Consider the following 24,934-nt stretch of genomic DNA (forward strand, 5'->3'; position numbering starts at 1 on the left):
ATTGACGACTTAACAATGGTTGAGTATCAAATGATATTTTTCCATCACCAAGGGGAGGATCAAGTTTATGTGATAAGCATGCTAAAGGTGACACCCACTCATATATCAAAAAATTGTCAAACAATTGTCTGGGAAAAATTTCAGATCAAAAGAGGCTCGAATTTTTCTTAAAAAGTTCACCAAATTTTATGAAATCTCATCGACCCGCTCTAATACCATGTTATGGTAAATCGATGTTGTTGTTGTTGTATTAAACAGAGGAAACAAAAGCTATTTACATAGATTTACAAAGATGATGTTTCTATAAGAAAACAATCATGAAATAAAGATGGAAATAAAAACTACTTAATAAACTAAAGACTAACTAAGATGACCATTAAAGAAACATTATAATATTCTAATACATAAGGGGTAGTTCATCCCTTGAAATTTTAATTGGTCTCAAAATAGTGAATTTTCCCTTCTTCACAACGCATAAGAACACTTGTCATACCTCAAGATGTTAAGTTTTGGGTACCCAACTTAAAAGTTTTGAATAGAAAATCATTTGAAGATTTACATGTTTTTTCCATGTTTCTAGATGGCAGAAAAATACTGCAAAATGTTTTGCACGATCCCATCTTGTAACTTCACCTAGAAGCTACCTCTTGAATTGCATTTCTCTATATGAGGTAGAATTTGAGAGTATAAGATATATTGTGTTTCGCAAATGAAGTGTTATGTTGTAAGAATTGATTCAGATTGTCAATTGCATGTTGTAGACTCTTGTTGAAAAGGCTAAGTATTTATATTGTATTGTAACCATTAGTTTACTAGAACGCAAGGTTCTGTAATTTTAAGTGTGGGGTTTTCCCCACAATATATCTTGTGTTACAATGTATATCTTTATGCATGTTCATTATCTCCTCGTGTAAGTGTTTTTCATTCTATAATAGTTATAGAATGTAAGGAGAATTTGCATTATCCTCCCTACTAGATCAGTACTAGAAAGTGTTGTCTGCACCTTAGCTTCCTTTCATTTGTTCTAATCACTGCTTTCACCTCATATTGGAGGATCTTTGCAAGATTCCACAAATTAAAAAACAGGGAGACACGAAAAATATTTGTAATTACATGTACAATCATATGTAGGTCCTCAACCTAATGAGGCAATTCATAGGGAAGGAGTGTGCTCGTCCTAGAATAAGCCTATTTGTAGCCAGTTTTATCACATTGCAATCCTCATTTCAAGCAAAGGGAGCCTTAAGGCAATTGATTGTTTGTAAGGAGTGGATTTCCTCATCATATTCCAAGGCCAATGCAGAGGTTGATGTTGCTATTTGGATTTTTTATAAGAAAAAATTTTAGTTACTGTCTGCAGAGATTGTAGTGGTAAATCTACATTATATTTTTATGCATTTGCCTATTTTTGTTCACATTTATGTTAATGTTTGAGTATTAATGGGGAAAAGCGTGCAATGAAATATATATACGAGGGCATGGATAGGGCCAAGAAAGCAATTAGATTCATTTATACAAGAGTCAAGGATAAAGACTACCCTATTTGGCGAATCACTGATAGATGATGACACCTCCAGCTTCACAATCCCCCTCACACAATTGCTTATTCCCTCAATTCAGCATTCTAATTTTGCCCTGATTTCAAGGTGGGTGAAGAGGCTTTGAGTAGGCTCTACACAATCTAGAGTAGATGAAAAACTTCAGGCATCACAGTATACATTGCTTAATCACAGTATGCATTGCTGTTACAAACTTCAGGCATCTGTTGCTTTGGAAACACCCTTCAAATGAAAAATTACAATTGAAATGTATTATTCTCTTGTAATTAACATCTGTAATAGCAAACTGGGTAGTAAATTGTAATAAAAGTGTGCTACTACAAATTGAAGTAGATGTTTGCTCCAGCAAGCTCTCAACTGACTGTTAAACCTCCCCAATCTGTATACTGCAAAATGTTACAATAGACCGCTTCCAAATTCAAATTGACATCATTTTGGCTCAAGAGTTAGTGCAAATAGCAAACACCTACAAAAACAAGGAAATATAATGGTAGTCTCTTTAGTCTCTAACATGGCTAAACTACAGCAAAACAACTCTTACAGAAACACCTTACCTTGTTTTTACCCAAATCATTAGCCCTTACCAGCCAAAATGTTTCCAAAAGAGGCCACAGAATTATCTGGCGAGATCTCAAAATCTCACATGGCCCTAAGAGAAGCAGCCAGCATATGCAATCCCAACATGACTCCCAGTTATTCCAGGTGTGGCAGCCATAAATTAACAAAAATGGAGAAATGTAAAGAAATGACTCATAGGAATGACATTCAAATTAAAACTCCTTTTCACCCAGATTTGATCAGCAATACCCAGGACTTACCAAATTATTCACAAACGACTGATTTAGCATATGAAAAATGCCTTTGACTTAACTTACAGTAATTCAGCAATGAAAAGAATGGTGATCAACAAGGTCTATCCCCCATGTAATGGCCCCCAAACAGGTAGCTAGCAATCCCCACAAAAACCCTTAAGAGTTCAACGCCCAACAACTTCAAGTCTCAGGACCAAATAAGCACTGAATTGCCCAAAACAAATGTGATTTGATTTCCAAAGCATGGCATCCAAGTCTTTGCCATGGAACTTTTGCAAATTCTATAAAATAACTTCAAAACAAACATTTATCTACAAATATCCTTTTCACACAACCTGTAACTCTATATGAGTCGCACCACAATAATCAAGGAGGATCTTTCACCACCATAATTATTCTTCTCCAAGATTATTTCCATCTTTAGGATGGCTCAAATGAACCAACTTCAAACTCAAAAGAACAAGAGTTTTACCAGAAGAAATAGAGTAATCTGCACAATCCAAATGACACAAACTTTTTTCCATTGAATATTCTGGAAGACATTTAAAAATTCATTGTTGATGAAAATGCTCTTTTTGGCTCCAAAAGACCCTTTAATTGAATATTAAAATAATTGTGTTATCCAACAATAGAACCTAACATTAAGCATCCATCCGACAAGCTACTATACTTTTTTTCTATGAATGCAGGAATCAGGTAGATGATCTATTGTACTAAAGTGCCCTTTAAACCGAGTGCAGAGGCAGAGGCAGAGGCAGAGGCAGAGGCAGAGGCGGACGCAGAAGCTAATGCTCACAAGAAGCATTATGCTCGGGGGAAAAAATGCCAAAAACCTTTAAAAATTAAAATATTTCATTTAAAACATGTGTTACATTGAGTTTTTTTATTTTATTTTTTCCCACTAAAGCCTATAATGACCCTATAAGAGGCCATTCATTGTTTTAGCATATCATTTTATCTGCTACTTTGGTCCCTTCTCACTTGATCTCAATTTTGGCATTTTGAAGGGCAGGTGATTATTTCCGAAGAGGATCATTCCTGAGCTGTCAGATAGATCTACAAAGGAGATATAAGCATCTATTCTTGAGTCTTTTAATGAGTTAATTTAGATTTTGATGAACTTTCGTAAGTTTGAGATTTAAAACTTTATTTTTTTTCCAATTTTTAAAGAAATAAAGAAACAAGTATAGCTATTTGTTTTGATATTTAGTATCATTTTTTACACTTGTATGCTTAAATAGTTTTTTTTTTCTAATTTTAATTTATTTAATTTCTTATAATAGCAAGAAATCAGAATGCAAGAATAACTAGTAGTGAAAGTTCACTAGGAGAGCGAGGAGCTGATAAAGTCAAAATTGATGTAGAATCTCCTTTATGAAGACATACCATAAGAATTTCACAGGTTGCGAGAGGTGGGTGATACATTCGAAGTGCAATTTACGTGATAGTAAACCATTTGATAGCTCATATTCTCGAGTTGAATTTCACTTTATGGGTCCTATTGGTAAAGGGATGGGAATGTGCAAAGGTAAAGCTAAGAAAGGGATGTCTCTTGCACAAATAGCAGGATTTGTAAACGAACAAGAAGTTGATAGATTGGTTAAAAGATCAGAACAAATTTCTTATGTTGGTCCATTTGGAAAGAAAAAAAATGAAGTTGCCCAATGAATTAGTTGCAGCCTCCAAACATCAATTCTTGCGTATATCAGATATGGAAGATGAAGAAGTAGAAATTACCACCTGCAAAAGAAAGGTCCATTGGACATGGCATTTAGCTGGAGGCAAGAGACATTGTTGATCAAGCCATAGGGCGTTGGCTCTATGCCAACGATCTTCCTTTCAACTTGGTAAGATCTCCATATTGGAAGGAGATGGTGGCAGCCATCAATAGTGCACAGGCTGGTTACACAAGTCCTGGATATAAAAAGGTGTTTGCCACCACAATGCAAAAAGAGAGGATTTATTTAGAGAAATCCCTTCAACCAATTAGAGATTCTTGGATTAATTTGGGTGTTTCTATTGTTTCCAATGGACAGAAAGATGCTATAAACCATCCATTGATTATTGTTATTGCATTGTCCCCAAAGGGGCAATGTTTTTTAGGGTAGTTGATTGTGAAGGTAAAGTGAAAGATGTACAATTCATTCCAAAATTCTCATTAAGTCTATAGAGATGGTAGTGAGAATGTGGTCCATGTAATCATAAACACTAAAATAATTGGAGTGCATGTGCTTTGATTGAGGACCGATATGACCACATTTTTTGGACACCATGCACCGTACACTTGCTCAACTTGATGACGCAACAAATTGACACTCAAATAGAGTGGGTGAAACAAATATACCAAGAGGGGGAGGAGATCCAAATGCTTGTGACAAATCACCAAATGTTACTATCAATATCCAAAACTTCCTTAAAATTGGAGTTGTTGAAGGTAAGTTGTAATTACTAGATTTAATTTATTTATTTAATTTTAATAAAAATTTATGTCATGTTCAATTTTCAATTCGTATATAAATTTGCTTAATATCTATTCACATGTTTTTATTAATTGTAATGACCCAATCCTCACTATGTCAGGGAATAAGGACAATTGTCTAGTCACTCTAGAGTACAAGCAACTTCCTCCTACAAAACACCTGTTTTCTTCTATAAATGTCAACTTATGATGGTAGTTAGTGTAAGTGCTATTACAGAATGGGCATTGCCAAAATATCTTATTTCTAAATCACTGGCTAGCCTTGGCTGATGTAATATGGAGAATGGGCTTATCGAATTATATAATGATTGGATTGTTACTTCTGATATGTGGCTTTAATTATATGTAACAATGGACTGACGTGTGGCTAGGACCAATAACATTTTTGTCTCCAATACATTCTTCCAATACTTGAAATGTCTGTGCACTGACACCATTTCATAGTAATATAGTTGTTGTACTATTCAATGAACTAGAATCTTGCAAAGACATAATGTTATGTTGATGCATATCATGTTTCCTTGCATTCATATGTTGCCATTTTGACTTAAACTTACGTGCTTCCAACCAATATCTGAGAAGGCAATTGCCCGACCTGAGGAGACCCAACTGGATTCTTTTCTATGGATATTGATTTGTGTTTTAATTGCAGTGAATTATCTTTGTTTCTGCAATGTTCCAGACTTCCTTGACTACTATGATCTCCCATGGCTAAGAAGAAGTAGCATTTTTATTGTGTTTCAAATTTTCAATACTAGCTGGATACAACTGTTGTGACTTGGTTTGTTTGTATGTATTCATTGACTTCATGTACCCAACGCTTGACTGGAGAGTTTGTTTCTATTCATTGCAGGCTATCGAGTGGCTGTTTTGATATGTAATTCTTTTGTTCGCTACTATGTTTGTATATGGTTAAAATGTTGACTCTATCCCAATGGCAGGTTGAATGAGCCTTACTTTAGTTGACTCTATGTTCCAAGCATAGTTACACCGCCCTAGGGGACAAGGGGACGGGGGTGTAGGGGGCACAAAGAGGCCTCAATTTGGGGATGGCAGTGGGGGACAAGAGCAGGGGGGTGTATATACTATATACTATACATGTGGTACTTAAAATGCTAGTAATGAAAATATGTATAACAATATAAGACGTAAAGATGCAAAATGTTAATTTACTAAAATTTAAATACATGAGTCTTGAACATTGAACATGAAAGTGGAACATTGAACAGTAAATATTAAAATTTTAAATACTCAAATAAGCAAACAAAAGAGTTCTAACTTGTATTATATAAATATTATATAATAATAGTCATAGATATCAAAAGTATGAGTAACTCATCATAGAAATGATTACATTGAGCAGCATGATATGATATTCAATATCCCCAATAGAATATTAAAACATGTTTAATTTTTTAAACAAACTTTTTTTTTTGGTCGGATAGGGCACACCCAGTCATCCCCTAGAGTGGTCAAAGGACTCGTTCTCGTCCCCTTGTCCCCACAGGGGATGCGGGGATGTATTGTTGGGGATGCAAACGTTGTCCCCCCATCCCGAGTGAGTCCCTGTCTTGGGGACTCCAAGGAAAAAGAAAAAGAACACATGCTCATGTTTGGTGATAGCTTCCCCTATTTTTCCATCATCTCTTTCCTTTCAAATATACATCCACACAATGTAGTGCAAGGTCGCAACCCTTGGTCGCTTTTATATTGGATTTATTTATATACATGCTTATTTAATAACATATAATCACATTTTGGTGCATATATATATATATGTTGATCTTATTTATATTATATTTAATTATAATTGTATTATTATTCATATAAAATTATTATTTTAATTGTATAATAATATAATATATTATGAAATATTATCTATATCAATATATATTATATTATTATTTATCTATTATTAAAATTCCTTTATTATTAATTATTTATTATTAAATCATATTTCAGTAGGGGCATTACAATCCTCCCTGAAATTTCTTGTCCTCAAGCAATGCCAACCTTTGTTGTAAGTGGTCTCCCATTATGTAACTCTGATATCCAATCCGACAACCCTGAAATGGGATTTTCAACTTAATCTTAGAACCGCTATCTATAAACTTATCAAATTACAAGATCATAATATTCATTCTAAAACACTAAGAATAATTCAATGATGAAACTTATCCTAATGTAATGTAGTACTTTTCTTTCTCCCTTGTTCCATGATGAGCCTTGATGAATGATCCTAATCCTTAGGGAGAGTTTGTAATCAGGTTCCAAAATCTTTAGGGAGGAGCTTCTAAGGATCTAGTTGTTGTATGGCCATCCTAGAACGACCCTAGAGCTATTTTACCATCTCATTGTGATTATCTCCTCCTAGGGCCTTATGGATATCCTTTACTTGGTATATCCATCCAAATAATCTTTCGGGAAAAGATTTATCTTTTCCTTGTCCTTATGGGAAAGTTTGTGATTAGGTCTTAGTCCCCTTGTGGGAAGACTTCCTAGGGCTCTAGTTATCTCATAATTAACTTAGAATAGTCTTCCAACTACGATACCATCTTCTCACAACTCTCTTCTTATGGCACAGATATCCAAAATTTGGAACCAATATTTGGCACATCCATCCTTCCTAGAAGACGGATCTACTTTTCCTAGGCCTTCAAAGATGCAATCTTTGCCTTGAAATAGGGTGTCCTAGCAATTCTCCCTTGATCATGGTGTTAGAGTAAGGAATAAGGACAATTGTCTAGTAACCCTAAATTACAAGCAACTTCCTCCCACAAAACACTTAATTTTTTGCTATAAATGCCAACCTATGATGGTCATGATTGTAAGTGCTATTACAAAACGGATATTGTCAAAAGATCTTATTTCTAACTCATTGGCAATAGCAATTTTAGTTATATTGTTACTCATATAATATTATTATTTTAATTATATAGCTAATACATCATATTATGATATATTATCCATATTGATATATCATATTAGTATAATAATTGATTTATTATTATTAATCTATTTATATACTTATTTTCAATTATATAGTTTTATTTAATATTATTATTTATCTAATAAAACCTTTCTTTCTAAGTTATTTATTATTAAATCCTACTTCGGTAGGGACATTACATTAACTTAGGTAGTTAAGACTTGATTTGCATCTTATACTATTGTTATGAGACGACTTATCAAGGTGCAAGAGGCATTGAGCCAAATAGGTATTTCCAGCCGATGGAGTTTATGGAAGGCTTCACAGTCAAAGAGGGCCCAAAAGATTAAGACATTGCTTTTGAATGATTGCTGGCTGGCTCATGTGCTATATGTATTGAATTTCATCAAGCCTATCATGACTATGCTCTGATTGATTGATACAAAAGCACCTTGTTTGGGGCATATCTATGATGGCATGGACACAATAGAAGAGAAAGTAAAAATTGCAATACAAAAACATAAGAATGACCCTATTGAATGAAAAACCTTACGAATATAGTAGAATCAATCATTGATCATTGTATAATGTATGATGTATATGATATGATAAAGAAAATCTGATCTGTGAGAGTGCAATGGAAAAAGAATAAGAACAAGTGCACCTTGTAAGTGAAATAAGGGGAATGGCACTTTGGAGCTAGGTTTGACTGTCGCCAGAATGTCAAAATCTGTTGAAACTCCAATCCTGGGAATGTGGAACCTATAACTATCTCTTGTCTAATTTTTGGCCAAAAAGTGCAAGGACAAATTGAAATTTCAAGGGCAAGTCAATAGGTCAATTTGTGCCATACAGCTCCAATTCTGACTAAAAATTTCGAGGCCCTGAAGTTGTGCTTGTACATCTCAGATCCAAATTTACAACTCCATCACTTGTTCCTGCACACATGAAAGAAGGGGAATAATGTTGAAGGGATGAGTTTTCCTTAGTCAAACCCCTATTTAGGTATCAACCTTGAAATGAAATGGAAAGGGTGTTGTCATGTAGTAGAGGCTAGATCTGAACAATGAAGTATATCATACATTATAGATGCAATTATCTATTTAGATGTGATCAAGTATGTTGATACAATAGCTTTGACTCAATGCATAAACCAAAGGAAATCATGTAAGACAAAACCTCATGTATTAGATGTTCTAATTCACCACAATGTTTGATTGGGGACGAGAGAGAAGAAGAAGGCTTGATGGATAAATGTGGATCTCCTTCCTTGACAGAAAATTCCTTTGTTTAGCCTCTAATGGGGAGAAAGAAGCTAGATCAATGGAAGGAAACACCTTGATTGCATGGTTGGAATGAAGACTTAAATTTTAAACAGATTTCAATAGCTTCCTTGCACTTGAATGTTTGATTGCTTCAATGCTTGCTAATGGATGCCTTCACAATGATGTGCTTACACTTACTTGCACAATGGATGGATGCTTGCATGTAGATTTGATAGCATGATAGTGGATAGCTCAAAATGAGAGGAGTAGATAGCTCAAACGAGAGGAGAAGATGTCCTTTTCCATTCATTTTGGGGCTCAAATCAAATTCAAGCCGACCATTAATCTCAACCTCAAAGGGAAACCCCGATATTAAGCCCCGAGACAACTCTAGGCTCAAAGACTCAAGGAAAAGTCAGCCAAATGACTTCTCCTAATTACGCTCAAAAACCTAGGGGAAGTTGGGGAAGGTGAAAAAGAATGGAGCGAGAAAATGGGAAATCGTTAATAGAAGTGAGCCAACCTCGATTTTAACCAAGATAGAGAGCCAACCTTGAGTGTGCATTTAAGTGCAATATGAGGTCCTACCATAGCAAACACACTAATGTATGCACAAAATGGTCCCAAAATGAGCAAAAATTAAGTACTTACTTTTGAGATGATACAATTTATACATACACGTCCCCCAAAGCTCCCAACCCACCCCTCCCCCAATAAAAAAAAATGTATCCATGTACTGGATTCTTGTACCCGCATCCGCATCCACACACAAATCAGTAGCTTAGAAATTAATCAACTTTAGTTATAATTAAATTAAAGCCAATCACTCACCTAAGTTGCAGAAATTGTTGAAAAGCATCAAAACTGAAATTTGACCAAAGTGGAATGATATCTATGATGAATAATGAAAATTGGGGCCAACTATATGACTTACAATAAACTATCAAATAGACACTCTCTGAGATTCTTGGAGAACTCAACAAAGGCTGAAATTCATTTTGAAACATCCACTTTGACAAGGTTGAAGCTCACCAAGAAAGTCAAAACTCACCACCATGAAAGGGAGACTAGAAATGGAGCCATTACAATATCATACATTATAACAGCCACCTCTATTGGCTCTGCCCATTTGTGTTACTTCTAAAATGTACTTTGCAGGTTGACATTTATTTTTCTAATTTGTAACTGATTTTGAGGTCCGATTTCAAAGTTGAACTATTAAATAGTGTACCATGCAATGTGCATTGTAGTTTATTGGGTGGATATTTTGCAACCGACAGTTTTGGATAAAAATTCAATCGCAAAATAGGATGACCAGCCATAGCGTGTGAGACAAAGTCTCTCCTACCTTAAAGGGTAGGCTCCCCCTTCTCACTGTTCCTTGGATCAACTCAAGGTAAGCAAGACGTCAAGCGATTTTGTTAAAAAGGTGTTACTAATATCTTTTCTTCTTAACTTTCAAGAAAGAATCCACTTACTCATGGAGCAAGTAATGGGCAGGGTGAATCTCTAACTACACTTCTCTCAAGAGCCGGAAACAGTGATACCGATAAACCTTCGCTAACTCAAAGGCTAGCTGAAAATGTACCGGTTTGGCTCTATGTCGGTTGTATTTCTGTATGGAAAAGCTTTACAATTAGGGCACAAAGTGTTACATCCCAATTTTTTACCTAGCTTGAAATATAGCCGTTGAGGTTCGTATGAAGTCAGTTGGCAGTTTAATTTGATATAATCTGGCAAAATGGTAAGATAGTTGGTCGTTATGATTTCAAGTGAAGATGACATGTTAGTTGATCGTTAATCGCGAATTCATAGAATTAAGATAAAAGGTTAACTGTTATGATTATTTATGATTAAATAATATATAAATTAATTACGAAGATTTTCCTTGTAGGAAGCATGTCGAAGGGGTGAAAGCATTGTCAAAAAAGAATTAGGCAGGGCATCACCATCACTGGGCTAATGAGTAAAGGACCTAGCCAGAATACATCTGCGAGACTTGCATGAGTTATTTAATAATTTAATTAAAATAATTGGGACAAAATATCAAACATATCTTAAAGGATTTTAGATTATCTTTTGTCGTAGTATTTTTAATAATTGTTTATAAATATTCATTTAAATATAACAATGATTTGGCACCATTATCATTTAATAATTTAATAGTTGTACATTATAATAATGTTCGGATTATAATAATTGTATTATTATAATCTTCGAATTTTAATCTTCCAATTCTTTCCAACTTATTCTTTTCTTTCTTCTTAGTCAATTTAATATTTGGAATCCGAATGGTCATCTTGGGTTTTCGTAGGGGTTATCTTGTAACCGATGGAAGCCGTAAGAACATTTAATATATTTATATGAAACCTTTGGACATATATGGACATCCATCCTTGCTCTCGACATTCTTCCATACTCTTGGCATTCTTCCCACTCTCGGCTTTCAAGCCATTCACATTCGAACGCCTCAGCTAGCATACAAATAATTACAGAGGTAACAACGGGTGTATACTTGCATACGGCTAAGTAAACTTGCTGCGGATTGGAGGTCTCCCCAAACACCCAAGCTACTTAGTAACCAAGCAGAGTCACGTAAGGTTTATATTGCATTTCATTGAAACCGTTTTCCATTCCATCATAATTATTATGCATAAGTAAATCGCTCATGTAGCAAACGTACATGTTAATCATCTTTCATTGCAAGTATGACGTTGTTATTTGTAGTGACTACAATCTGAGATTGAAGCCAATTAAATTATAAAGGCATTTATAGACAGGTCAGGAAAGAGAAGTGAAACATAACTAAGATTAGGCAACAATTTTTGATCAAGGGACTTCAAGAATTCATGTTAAAGCATACAATGATATATCAAAGAAGTTGATTTGTTTAAAGGAGTTGAAATTGTCCATGTTGTCAAGAGATTTTCAGCAAACGTACAAAATGAATACCAATCGACCATGGTAAGAAATATGTGGCAAGTCATTATAAGACAATAATCTTTAAAGTTTTGATGCAAGGAAGAGATGACTTCTTTTTCAATTTGCCTTTAAAATTATTAGTAATGGAAGACAATGATTAAAGCCAGCTATAATCCTTTCGAGTAACAAGTGAATCATATCTCTTAATTTGTCATACCTATTGGAAAACATAATACAGATAATAAGACTGATGCCCTCTTTGTTCTGATTTAAGCTTGTCGTCTTTCTTTATAGGAGAGAAGATAAATTTCTCTGAATTCTTTATGATTCAAGTCAAAAGTGTATCATTCCAGTTTAGAACCCTTACAACCTGATTTGCATACAAAAATAGCTAATTAAGTGAACACGAAGGAATTCACCAGGCAAAATGTCGGAGTATGGTGAAGAAGGTGCGAAGTACCACAGTAAATTAATCTGTCAGCACCAGGGAGTCACTGGCTTGATGGCTCGGGAAAGGTGAGGAGGTGCAGAAATCAAGATTGTCATCAGAATAAGATAAAACATGATAAATAATAACATTAGCTCATGCATGTTTCACTCATTTAGGAATGTTGTTAAATTGTTGAGATCTTTTAAGAGGAAATCTATAATAATCAAAATCCGTATCAGTTATGATATTTTAATATTTATCATTTAATATGAATTAACAGCTCATGCACATTCCTATTATTGTGATCTCTTGTTGCCAAGTCGTATGGTGAAGTTAATTATCAGGAAGCCCAATAGTTGGCAAGATGACCCCTGCCAATTCCGAGTAGGGAGGGCCTTTCTCGATAGAGATCGTGTGGGGATATGTTGTGGTCTGAGGTTGGGTGATTAAGCCCCTGACAATGTTTCACCTCTCTCAAGATGTGGAACATGAGTGAGACAAAGATAAGCTATGCATTCAATTGTTTATCGAAAATAGGTATTATCACTTTTAGTTATGAGGAGGTAAGATTAAATTGAGTTATTTCATCGTTACCGTTATTTTACACCTAGATGTAAGGGATAGATTCACAAATTACTTTTCATTTATATAAATATCGAATATAAGTATATTTCTAATCTTGAGTTACTATCACAGATAAGTAATTGGAAGGAAAAGAAATTTGAAGACCCAATTGATTGTGTGATAGCTGGAACCTTAAATGATACAGTTGTATTGGAAGCCCTAATTGAATCAATAGTATCGAAAGCCCTAATTGAATCCGTCGTCGCGGAAGCCCTAAATTTAATCGGTGGTCGCAGAAGTCTTAAATTGAATCCGTAGTCGCAGAAGCCCTAAAATGAATCTGTGGTATTGGAAGCCCTAAGTGAGATAGCGGTATTAGAAGCCCTAAATGAACCGATGGTAAATGATGCCCTAATTGATACAGTGGTATGTGATGCCCTAATTTGAATTAATATAAGTATTTAATTATAATTATCATTTGATTTTAAGATAGCAGTTTTTAGATGATAGTTGTCATGTGAAATTGTTATAGTGTATTTGTGGACTAACCAAGGTGGTTGCAGAAGCATCCCTAGCTTGAATTCGATCTCAGTTTTCCGAGGTATGTAGTTTTCAATTTCTGTAATAATTTCATTTGATGATATTTCAAGTTTAAAAGATAAGAAATTTTGTCTAATTGATTTTAGTGGTAAATCTTATTCACATGAACCTAAATGATATAACTGTCTTCCTATGAAACGAAGTAATAACTGTATTCTTGAGTATGATAGATGTTAATTTAGACTTGAGAAAACGGGATGTTACACAAAGACTCCTAAAAGTAAGAATACTTAGCTATTTTGCGAATTTAAGAAGAAAATATAAGCTACAGACAGCGCTTCTAGCTATACACTTTCACAATTGCTCTTGGTCAAAGCTCTGGCTTCAATTGCTTCTTAACTCTTTTCTATTCAATTCACGAGAACAATTACCAATAACACAAGATAATATGAATCAAAAACAACTTGGATGAATCATAGACAAAGCTTACAATTCACACAAATAACAATCTCACTTAATCAAAGTTGAGTCTCAAATGCTCCTTTGTATTTACTTTCTCTCAAAATGGTGCTAACACAAACAAAGTTCTGCTAGCACAATTTCTCCTGAGCTCTCTTGCATAAAGATAATGATGATTTTACAATAGGGGGGCACTCCTTTATATAGGCACAAGAATTGAGAAAAAGATGGAGGAAAAAGTGGGAGCAACTCAACCAACTTTGATCTAGTCTAACTACAAAAAAATAAAGGGTTACATGCAACTCGCATTACATCTTTTTACATACATGTAACTCGCATTACATGTAATTACACATCTTCATGTAATGCATCTTCTACAATTACAAACATAAAACAAAACAACAATCTTAGAGATTGTTTCTTAGTGCCTTGAATTTGACAATGATGTCATGCACTGTGGGAAGATCAGCAATTTCCATCGTCTTCGATATGGCTTCAACTCTTACTACATTTTCATATGCTGATTGCACAACTTTGGAATTTGTTGTTGTAGTATCTAACAAGTTTTTTGTCAAAGATTTATACAAAACAAACTTGTTCATCGTGTGTGAACCGAAATCTTTAAAATCTACATCAGCATTGATCCTGATTGTATATTCGGAAGTCACTCTCTCTGCTGCCAAAAAATTACCAAAATCATCAATAACACGGCATCCCATCTGTTCCAAATCACAAGTAACACTTGTCTCAACTACTTGACAATTTCCCAAGGCCACCTGCAACTTTGTAATCAGCTTCCTCAATGTCTCCTCCTTATAACCAATGAGCCCTTGAAATCTGAAGAACATCTCACATGATGGAAGAATATCACATGAGACCATAGCATCCAGACCAAATTTTATCATTTCATCCCAATCATCAAGGATTTCTTTCAGGTTATCTGCTTCCTAAGTCAAAGAAGAAATCAAGTTTTGTTCCATTTCATTCATCTCTTTGACACGTCTAAGAATTGCAAATGTCTCTGTGATGGCTCGAACTCCTTCAGAAATGATTTCTTATATCCAAGACTTAGCAGCTTCAATCAGTTTTCTTTCTTTAGATGTTTGAGACATAACAACACTTTGAGAAGATTGTTTCTAAACAACCACATTCAAACAAGAGATCTGTTTTAGCCAATTCTTCTTTTCCCAAAGCTCATGATTACTTTTTGATACATTTGTCAATGCATCCTGAGCATCTTGCAAGCAACCCAAACATGATTACTTTCCAACTTCAACCTTAGTAATCTTGTAGTCAAAACGAGTAAGTTCTTCAACACGTTTATCTACCAAGGGCTCAGCAACTTCAACAAATTTGGTTTTATCAAAATCAACCAAAATTCTGGAAACAATCTTACTTTCAAAGATTTAGATTTAGTCTTCTTAACAGGAAGATTGTTAGGAGGAACAACCACTTTCCTTCTCTTTGTTGTTATTTTACTCAACCATGCAGGCAGGCTGAAACTTTCATCCGCAGAAGCAGGCATAGTGGAGACCATTGGCATTGATTCAGATTGTATATCCGTAGTGACTGAGCAAGATTCAGTTTGTACTGCTGAAGGCATAGGAACATGTTGAGAAGACTTCATCATGACGAGCTCAAATCCTGTCAAAGATGTATCAAGTTGGGAAACTTGACCACTAGTAAGAGTCAGAAAATCTTCAAACACATTTGCTAAGTGATCATATTGTTCATGTGTAGGAGCACGAGGAGCAACAGAGGAAATAGGAAGAGTCATGGTATTAATCTCCGAGACTAGAATGGAAGGAGTGAGAATAGTGGAAAATGAATCCACATCATCATTAAACTCATGCAAAAAGGGTTCTTCATGTATTGAAGACGTACAGGCTTGTGCAGGCTTTGGAGGAGATGTGATCATGATTTCCCCTTCTTCATCTGAATCTTCTTTATCAGATTCTGTTTCCAATTCTTCTTTTGATTCTATTGTTGATTCTTGAATTGGCTCAGGAACTTGAGATGATTTACTTCCTTTTCCACCCTTCAATTTCAATTTGAGAGAACCCTTGGCATTGGAAGATGAGGCACCATCTTTCCTTGTAATCTCCAATTGTGATTTCCTACCAAGAGGACCAAAGCTTCCACAATTCATGCCCATCTTAGGATTTACTCCTTTAAGGCATTTACTTTTCAACCATTTGTTAGTGTTTACTAGGATGGATTGAAACCTATCCATGATAGATGTACCTTCCTTTTGTTGCCATTGAATAGGAAAAGGGCACTTCTTATCAAAGCCGACTTGATGAAATTCCGGATCAACGATGTCACCATCATCTTCAACTTGAAAATCTGAGGGGATTTCCAACATGTTAAGATCAATCATCTGCTACAAGGTTAATCTGTCAAGTTTTGTTCTCATATCAATTCAAATGTCCTCAATGCGATGAACATGAGTATAGGCTATTTTTATCTAAGAATTCATTTCTCAATAGTCAAAATCAAACCTAGCCTTGAACTTTTTCAATGTAATCAACTGCAATTCTGCTTCCATATTCTTTGTTTTAGGCACAAAAACAATTGAATAATTGCCAATAGCCAAAGGCTTAGCTGATGTAATGCCAAATCCAAGCCTATGTGAAGCATGCTGATCACTCTACACGTCCATGAGCTGTCTAGCTAGCTCCATCAAGATGATTCAATCTGTAGCATACCTAGGTAAGGTGCACGGCTCTCCCTTGAAATACCCAACTCTCAAGTATGTGAAAGTAGGAAACTAAAGAAAAATACAGCCATACTGGTTCACCTTCTCCCATGCTGCATCAGCTACTCTTTTGATAACCAACTACTTATCAAGAAAGCATCAAAAATGTCCAAAGAAGGCATCTTGGACTCTTTTGTAGTGGAACTCACTATTTGCCAAAGTGATTTGGTCATAGTAGTCCCAAATAGGAACTTGAAGACGATCTCCTTTTGTAGAAAGATCAAAAAAAGACCCCATGGCAGCAGTGATGTAGACTAGATAAGAATTCATATAGAAAGGCAGTGTTGTTCCCACATTACCTATCTATTGACAAAGTGTAGTACTGATAAGTTCTCCCCAAAAGATATGCTCTTTATTCTCCATAATTTGAAACATGAATTTGTACATCCGCGACTCAAAATCAAAAGAATCTTTAAGACCACAAATCCGACTGAGAAGAATAATGAGATCCTTATACTCTTGTTTGAAATTCGACCAATGAATAGTCTTTGGCCATCTGGAGAAATTGGTTCTTTTATTGTCTAACTAGTAAAGGTTGACATACTTCTAATAATTACTCTTTTGCTCATTCCAACAAGCTAATGATGATCCTTTAGTCAAATCAGCACATTCTGATTTATGCGGAACCTTGAAGATTTGTTCTATAACCTCAGGATCAAGGCTAATGATAGCCTTGCTGTCAACATCTTTGATAGTCTTCGTCTTGGGAGTAAAATGTCATGCACATACATAAACGAAGTCAGGTTCTATAGCCGCCACAAGAAATGTGGACACCAAATGAATGTTACTTCTAATGCGTTTCATTTCATGACTAGCCGGAGCTTCAATTCTTTGTAGAAAATCAGTCACGTCTACATGACCAATCTTTGTGTCTAATACGTTATCCAAAACAGATGTGACTGAAGAAGGAGCTGCATGAGTCAATTCTTTATCATATTGATATTTCATTTTGCCTTTGGACTTGGATGGCGAGGACATATCTTGTGTTTCTGCTGCAACACAAAAATCCCAAAACATAAATACATCATCAGAAGGAACCTCCATACAAGTGAATTTTGGATCAGCAGTGAAGATTCGAAAATGGATTGGAGACTTCACAAATCCGTCAAAGTAACTTCAAAGAGAGAGCATATGCATATGCAATGGAACGGAAAGTGGAATGAAATGATATGAAAGTGTGAAAATGGAAAATGAAATGGAATGGAATAGAATGAAAATATGTGAAATAGAAACGCATGGGAATGCATGCAAAAATGAAAATTGCTGATTTCAAAAGTGACTTAACGTTTTCAAAGCTTTATCGTATGAAAAATGAGTACATGTAAATGCAACATGTAATGGGAGGTGGAGGGTGAAATAAGATGCAAATGCGAGTGAAGGATACACTTTACATGTATGTGCGAATGAAGGTCAAGATATAAAGCATGGAATGAGGCAGAAACATATATTTACTCATGTAAGCACAAATGCGTATGAAGAGATGGAAATGAAAAATGGAGGTGAGATAACGAGTTTTATAGTCACTTTTAGGGAAAAAGAAAACTCAAAGTACACGGGAAGCAAAAGTGACATCTTTTTTGACTTTCCAAAATGTGACTTTGAATCAAAATCGGACCTTTCAAATGCAACTACATGTAAGGCATTTCGTGTAATCGTGTCATGCGAATGGAAGAGAAAAGTGAGATGGGTGAAAACGGAAGCGAAAAATGGGATTAGATGCATGTGCAGATGGCGAATGTGATGAAAAACATATAATCGCATTTCGTTGAGTGAGAGATGAAGTGTCGTGACATGGAAATGGAATGTGAAAGATGACGATGCTTTCGCATGAAATGAAGCAAAAACAAGTTTTTGGGAAAAAACTTGTAACTTCTTCAAGTGGAGAATAACCAGCAAGCAAGCACAAAACACAAAATGCAAAAGAAACAACATACCTTTGGAAAATAACTCAACCATGCCAAGATGCAATGCACTTCAAAGCTCAAACTCGAAATTTGGACTTGGAAAAGAACCAAAAACATGAAAATGAATGAAAACTTCATATTTAAAGGGAAAATGCACTTTCCATGGCAAAGATCTTCACAAATGGCAATCATCTAATAATTTCATGCATAAAATCAGCAAAATAAGCATGAATTAAATTGCAAGAAGGAAGAAGTCCACTTACATGAAGATTAAGTGCTAAATAAGAAGGAAAAAGATGCTCCAATGTTTGAAAAATTCTTCAAAAATGATGAGACCTTTTCCAACCTTGCAAATTCGAATGAGAGAGAGCAGCAAACAAGGATAAATTATTGCAAGATGCCAAAACGTGCCCTAAAAAGTCTCCATGCCCCAACATTTTTGAAGATTTGCATTCATGGGGCATTTTTGGTAAAAAAGTGTTTCACCAAGAATCTCAAACAAAACGTTTTAGTGTTTAAACACCAAAATGTTGATCAATATGCAATGTAATCACTCAAGAAGAGCAAATCAATTCATCTTCATGCAAAAACGTTGATCAAAAAATGAAGATTTTTAGAGTTTTCTTCAAAAATGTGCCCTAGGATTGGGCTTTCAAAAACTATTTTCAGCTTGTTAAATCCATCTTTGACATCTTTGATGCAAGCAAACTCATCACCAAGCAAAAACGCCTTGAATGAAAAAGATTTCGTTCAAATCCATAAAGAAAATCTTGAGTTATGGCCAAAATTGGATTCTTGGGGAGCAAGTGCATGTTCTTCTCTCAAAGTTAGACTTTTGAATGGACACAACACATTTTAAAATGTCTTCCTCCAAAATCGGACCTTTTGAGGTCACATACATGTTTTAAAACATGCCTTCAAATGAAATCGCACTTTTTGGAGTGCATAGCATGTTTTAAAATGTGCTCATGGGTAAAATCGGACCTTTTGAGGTCACTTGCACATTTTAAAGTGTATCTCACCTTTTTGATGCTTAAGCATAAAAACTTGACTTTTCATGTCATAGCATCAAAAAGGTCCACTTATTGTGAGCTTTTGATGCAATGACATGAAAAGATTCCTCCAAAGTGAATTTTATATGCAATGGCATGTAAAGAATCCACTTTTCATAGTTTTTACATGCAATTGCATATAAAAAGTCCACTTTTGAAGCCTTTTAGTCATGTAATTCACTTAAAATTTATAAAAATGTCACCAAATGGGTCACAAACAATATTCATTTATCATATTATTAAAATAATACATAAACATCATTTTAAAGTGACATTTAAATAAATATTTGATTTTTAAAACCAAAAATTTAAAATGAAACTATATAGTTATATAGTTACTTTAAGTGAAAAATTAAAAAGTTAACTCAACTTAAAATTATAGCATAAAGTGCACTATAGTCACTTTAAGTTATAAATTTAAAGTAAAAGTAACTTTAAAACATAACAAAAAGTGGGTATAATGTTATACTTTTCAAAAAGTGAATGTCAAATTGAAAATATAACAACATATTTTTAATTTGTGTTGTTGCACCTAAAATGTCCACTTTTGAGGCACTAAAACGGGCATAACTCTTGACTGGCAACTCCGATTGACCTCTAGGTTAGACCGAATCGAAGGAAAAATCGAAAGGCATGACATGAGCAAAACCAAAGGACTAAAAACAAGCAAACGCAAACTCAAAAGCAAAGAATGGACTGTGAAGGCTTCAAAAATCAAGCAAAGGCTCGACAGAAAGCAAAACAAAAAGGGCTTGACGAAGGCCTTCAGGTAAAACAATTTAATATACGAATTGAAATGGATCAATCGATCAACATTAAACAATTGAATATCAAATTCAAGCTTAGAGAAACGTGAAACTAGCTTTAAAAAGTTTTGTGCTGTTACCAACATTTTGTGGTGACAAAATGCAGGACAACATAGTTAATCTCAAAATTAATGAGCAAAATCCATGTTGCAAACTTCATCATTTGGACTTCTTTGCTTTCACAATCCCACCCTATTTTCAATTAAAATGGCTTTAAATATTTTGAGAAAAAGTTAATTTTCTTCTTTTTTCCCTCTGATTTTTTTGTTCCTTATATTTTATCCTGTTTTTCCCTGATAAACTAAAAAACATGTCTCTATTGGTTTAGTGAGTTATTCCTGAGACAAGTTGTTGTTTCTCAAGTTTTGAGCACTGTCCCCAGGATCCATATCAATCAATGACAACCATTGTGTGAATTGACTATGAATTAATGAATGCTTTTTCAAAGTTGCATGCAACATTAGTGTGCATCTTAAGCAAAAAAAAGCTAGTTCAAAGTTTCAAGATTCAAATTCATTTCTTTCTAGACTAATAGCACGATTAGGGTGATTCAATACTTGAGTATAAACATACAAGGCAATCCAACACGTTGTAGGCTTTGACCCAGGTACCTTTTACATATGCAGCACTCTACCAGCAATGTCTTTACCAAGAAACAAAGAAATCATAATAATGTTCACACTTGAACAAAGGTGGTCAGCAGGAACTAAAGGACAATCAAGTTTACAAAGAACTACAGTAGTAGAATGACCTAGGATACTCAAGGTAATTGAACACAACAAACAAAAGAAAGAAAACATATGGTTAGATGATAAGGGAAAAAATGACTAAGTCCATCTCCATGTGTAAGAACAAATTTAAGAAGACATTTAGAAATCTGTACTGATGTTGATCTGCATGGAAGACATTTTCTGAACCTACATTCCTACACTGTCAGGACACCTCTAAAAACATATCATTTTCTATGTTAACAATATGGATTATCAGTCCAATTAAATTGCTTTAATTGATTCACCAATCAATCTCAAGTGGTAGATTGCTGAGAGGATTTGTAAACAAAAAGTTAAAAGATTTGAACTAAGCTGACATGGATTAACGATTTGAACTATAATGAAATTCTACTTACATCACCAACTTATCATCCGAAAGAGAAGGCAAAATTCTCTTTACTGCAACAGGTGTACCACGCCAATTTGCTTGCAAAATCTCTCCGAAGGATCCCTAAAGACATGTGCAATTTTGAGACAAAAAATACTAAAATTGCAATTGCATAGAGATTTGAAAGTGGCATAGTTAATTAGAAGGCTATATCTTAAAGTAATTTCACTTATGAAATATCAAATAGATAAACTTCAGAACAGCACCATTTTAAAATTTAAATAAATTATGAAAATTAAGCATGGAAAACATAAGATTAAGGACATGTTAGGAATCTAGCCAGCGCCCCTACATGAGATATTGCATATTTGCATGATTAAAGGAATAATTTCAAATTAACCACGCATTGCTTCAAATTGGCATCCCTTAGGTTAGAACTTTGAAACTAATGAGAGAGCTCAAGAAAACCAAGCCATGTTAATCAACCTATACAAAAACATATACTTGCTGTCATGCTACGCAATCAATCTGATGGAAATCATAGACTTCACTTTAATAGTCACTCATAGAATTCAATCATCTCAAAGAAATACATGACATGTGACTGGAAGTTTCAGAGGAATCAATATCTGCACATATAAACTAATTGTGCTTGGTCACATATAGATGAAAATAGTGATCAGCAATTGGAAAAAGACTTCATGTTTAAACACTAACTACTATCCATGACAATGTAAAATCACTAACTGTAGACTAGTGGCCATACTACACATGCAGAAGCAGATTACAAGCCTTGCTAGAAACTTCAAGTTAAATTAAACCGTATAATAGGTTTTGATAATAAGCTGTAAACAGGATGTGATCTGGAATGGTGGCTGCCAATTTGTAAAATGTGAACAGATCCATTGAGATAAGGTGCACACCAGTCAGTTCAATTAACAGAGTTACTATTTATTGATAATTGGTGATTGTTAAATTTGATGATGTAAGGCCCCTTCTCTAGTGCCTTATTATAAACCCTAAATGTCATGGATACAATAGAAAGCTAAGAAAACATAGGGATGTAAGATGATATGTTTCAGTTATATTAGGTTGATATGTTGAGACCTTATTGAATTAAGGCTCAGGATGTCATGACACTTGCCCTAGAACTATGTAGAGGACTTTATAGTGTTTTATGCTTTAGTAAGATGATTCTACATTCAGCCTCATGAGAGGAAATTGTTATTAGAATCGGATAAGTGCCGACACGCTAGGACTAAATATGATGTAAATATAATGAGTCAATTATACCTTGATGTTTCATGAGAATAGATTATATTGACCTATAGAATGTGATGGTTTTATCCAATGATGGATTTTGGAACTATGATGACATGAGTATGCAAGCATCATTGATCACTTGACATAATTGATTTTAAGGTCATACACTTTATGATGTGTTATCTCATAATGATAATGAGATAGTATTAGTAATTTTTGTAATTTTCTCGTTATAAAATAAATCATTTATCAAACTATTGTAACGGGCCAATTGATTTTATGTATCTCGGACCCATTCTTATTTTTGTTTCCGTAGTTTGTGTCGCCCTCGACTATCTTGGTACACCCTCGAAAAGTTTTCCCCGACGGGTATTTAAGCACGGCTTAGAGGTAGTCTTTAGGTATGCAATTTGGATTATTTCTTTGTACTGCGAATTCCAATTGGGATTCTCTGTTGTTTCAAAAGTGAAAGATCTTCCCTATTTGGTCATCTTGGTTTCGATGGGATTCAACCCTCACCCTATTCTGTTGCCTATAGCACTCCACTCGGATCTAGCAAATCAAAGCACCATTATCTTGCAAATTGATGAAGTTATTATTATCAAATTCTCTTGTGTTGAATGAATAAAGTCTTTTCACAAAACGTTCTGTTTTTTCCTTGCATTTTACCTTTCACTCTATTGTTTGCAAATTTCGTGTTTCATTTCGTACTCACCCCCTTCTTGCGCGATATTCATTGACCGTACAGCCCTCTTGTCTCACTGTACGGCCTTCTTGTACGGCGTCCACAATCCCGTGTATCCACCGTACGAACCACCTCCACCATACACCCGTACGGACTGTCTTGCCATCGTACGGCCATACCAACGTATGGCTCCCCCTCTCTTGCTTACCGTACAGAACATTGGGAGATCAACAACATTGTACGGCCTTCATTCATTGACCATACCTCACTATTTTCCCTCCGAACAAGTCTTCTTCCTGCACTGGATTGACCGTACAGCCTCAGTTCAAGGTTTGCACATCAATTTAAAGGAGCATTGCAAGTACAAGATATTAGGATTCCACTATATTGAATTAAAAAGGTACTAGTGATTTATATTATTCCTCTAATTGTGACATTTACTTTTGGTGATGTTCACTTATGATATGTATTAGAACCTAATTTGCATACTTATTGATTTAATAGTTATAGATTCAGTATTTCATCACTATGATAGAAAATGGATTATGATGATTTTCAAAATGTTAATTTGATTATGTTAAGTAGAGATTGATGTTGATATGCAGATTTTGATATTTCAATATTTCAAATATTTCATATGAAAATGATCAGAAAGGAAAGTTAATTGTGATAAGTGAATATGCTAGTCAACATGAATTATGCAATATTAATTTGTCATGCACATATATACATGTATTTTTATATGATTTTCATTGGACTACTAATGCCCGAGTTCAGTGTGCAGGAAATTGAACCATGGAATATAATCAGGGAAACAAGATCTAAAATTTTGTGAATCTTTAGAAGATTCAAAACCTCGTTGATATGTGTTTATTTCGTAAATGTGACTTGCATGTGTGTAATAAATTTAAATTCATGAAGAATTAGGGGCATGTCATTGTGATGTGTAGTGTGTTTTAATATGTTACATGACACTTGTAATTGTCCATGTGTAGATGACATGTCACTTAGGTTTTGAGCATGAAGTCATTAACCTAAATCTAATCCTCATTTTTATACTTAAGTAAACCCACTTGGAAGAGTGTTAGGATGGGTCACCATCATGTGGAAATTCGAATTCAAACTTGATAAGGATTATATAGGGCCTAAATGTGGTCCCAAAGTGCTATTTTGTGAAAATAAGTCACTCACGTGATATTATAACATGTTAGGGGTCTAAATTTAACCTTTAGTGGGCCTAGATGGCTTTGGAGACCCTCCAAACAAGTCACTTTCTAAGAATTTCGAAATTTGAGAGTTCACAAGTTTTCTTCCACCACCTCCTACTTGGTCAAGGCTACAATTTTAGAAGGGGGCAAGGATGCAAGAAAAGGGAGGCTTCTTGTTAGGGCCATTTTTAGCTAGTGGGA

At 34.7% G+C, this 24,934-nt stretch overlaps 1 protein-coding gene across 1 annotated transcript in view; it reads right to left on the reverse strand.

The window, feature by feature from the left end:
- The window catches only part of VIK (VH1-interacting kinase), a 142,343-nt gene that overhangs the window by 45,344 nt on the left and 72,065 nt on the right, over positions 1-24,934 (reverse strand). Inside the window, exon 4 of the mRNA XM_089807724.1 lies at positions 21,606-21,700. Coding sequence (XP_089663850.1) covers positions 21,606-21,700 — 95 coding nt within the window. The remainder of the gene's footprint in view (positions 1-21,605; positions 21,701-24,934) is intronic.

This window comes from Cupressus sempervirens, chromosome 10, assembly GCF_028749045.1.
Source record: "Cupressus sempervirens isolate cs-2001-9-10 chromosome 10, ASM2874904v1, whole genome shotgun sequence".
Lineage (NCBI taxonomy): Eukaryota > Viridiplantae > Streptophyta > Pinopsida > Cupressales > Cupressaceae > Cupressus > Cupressus sempervirens.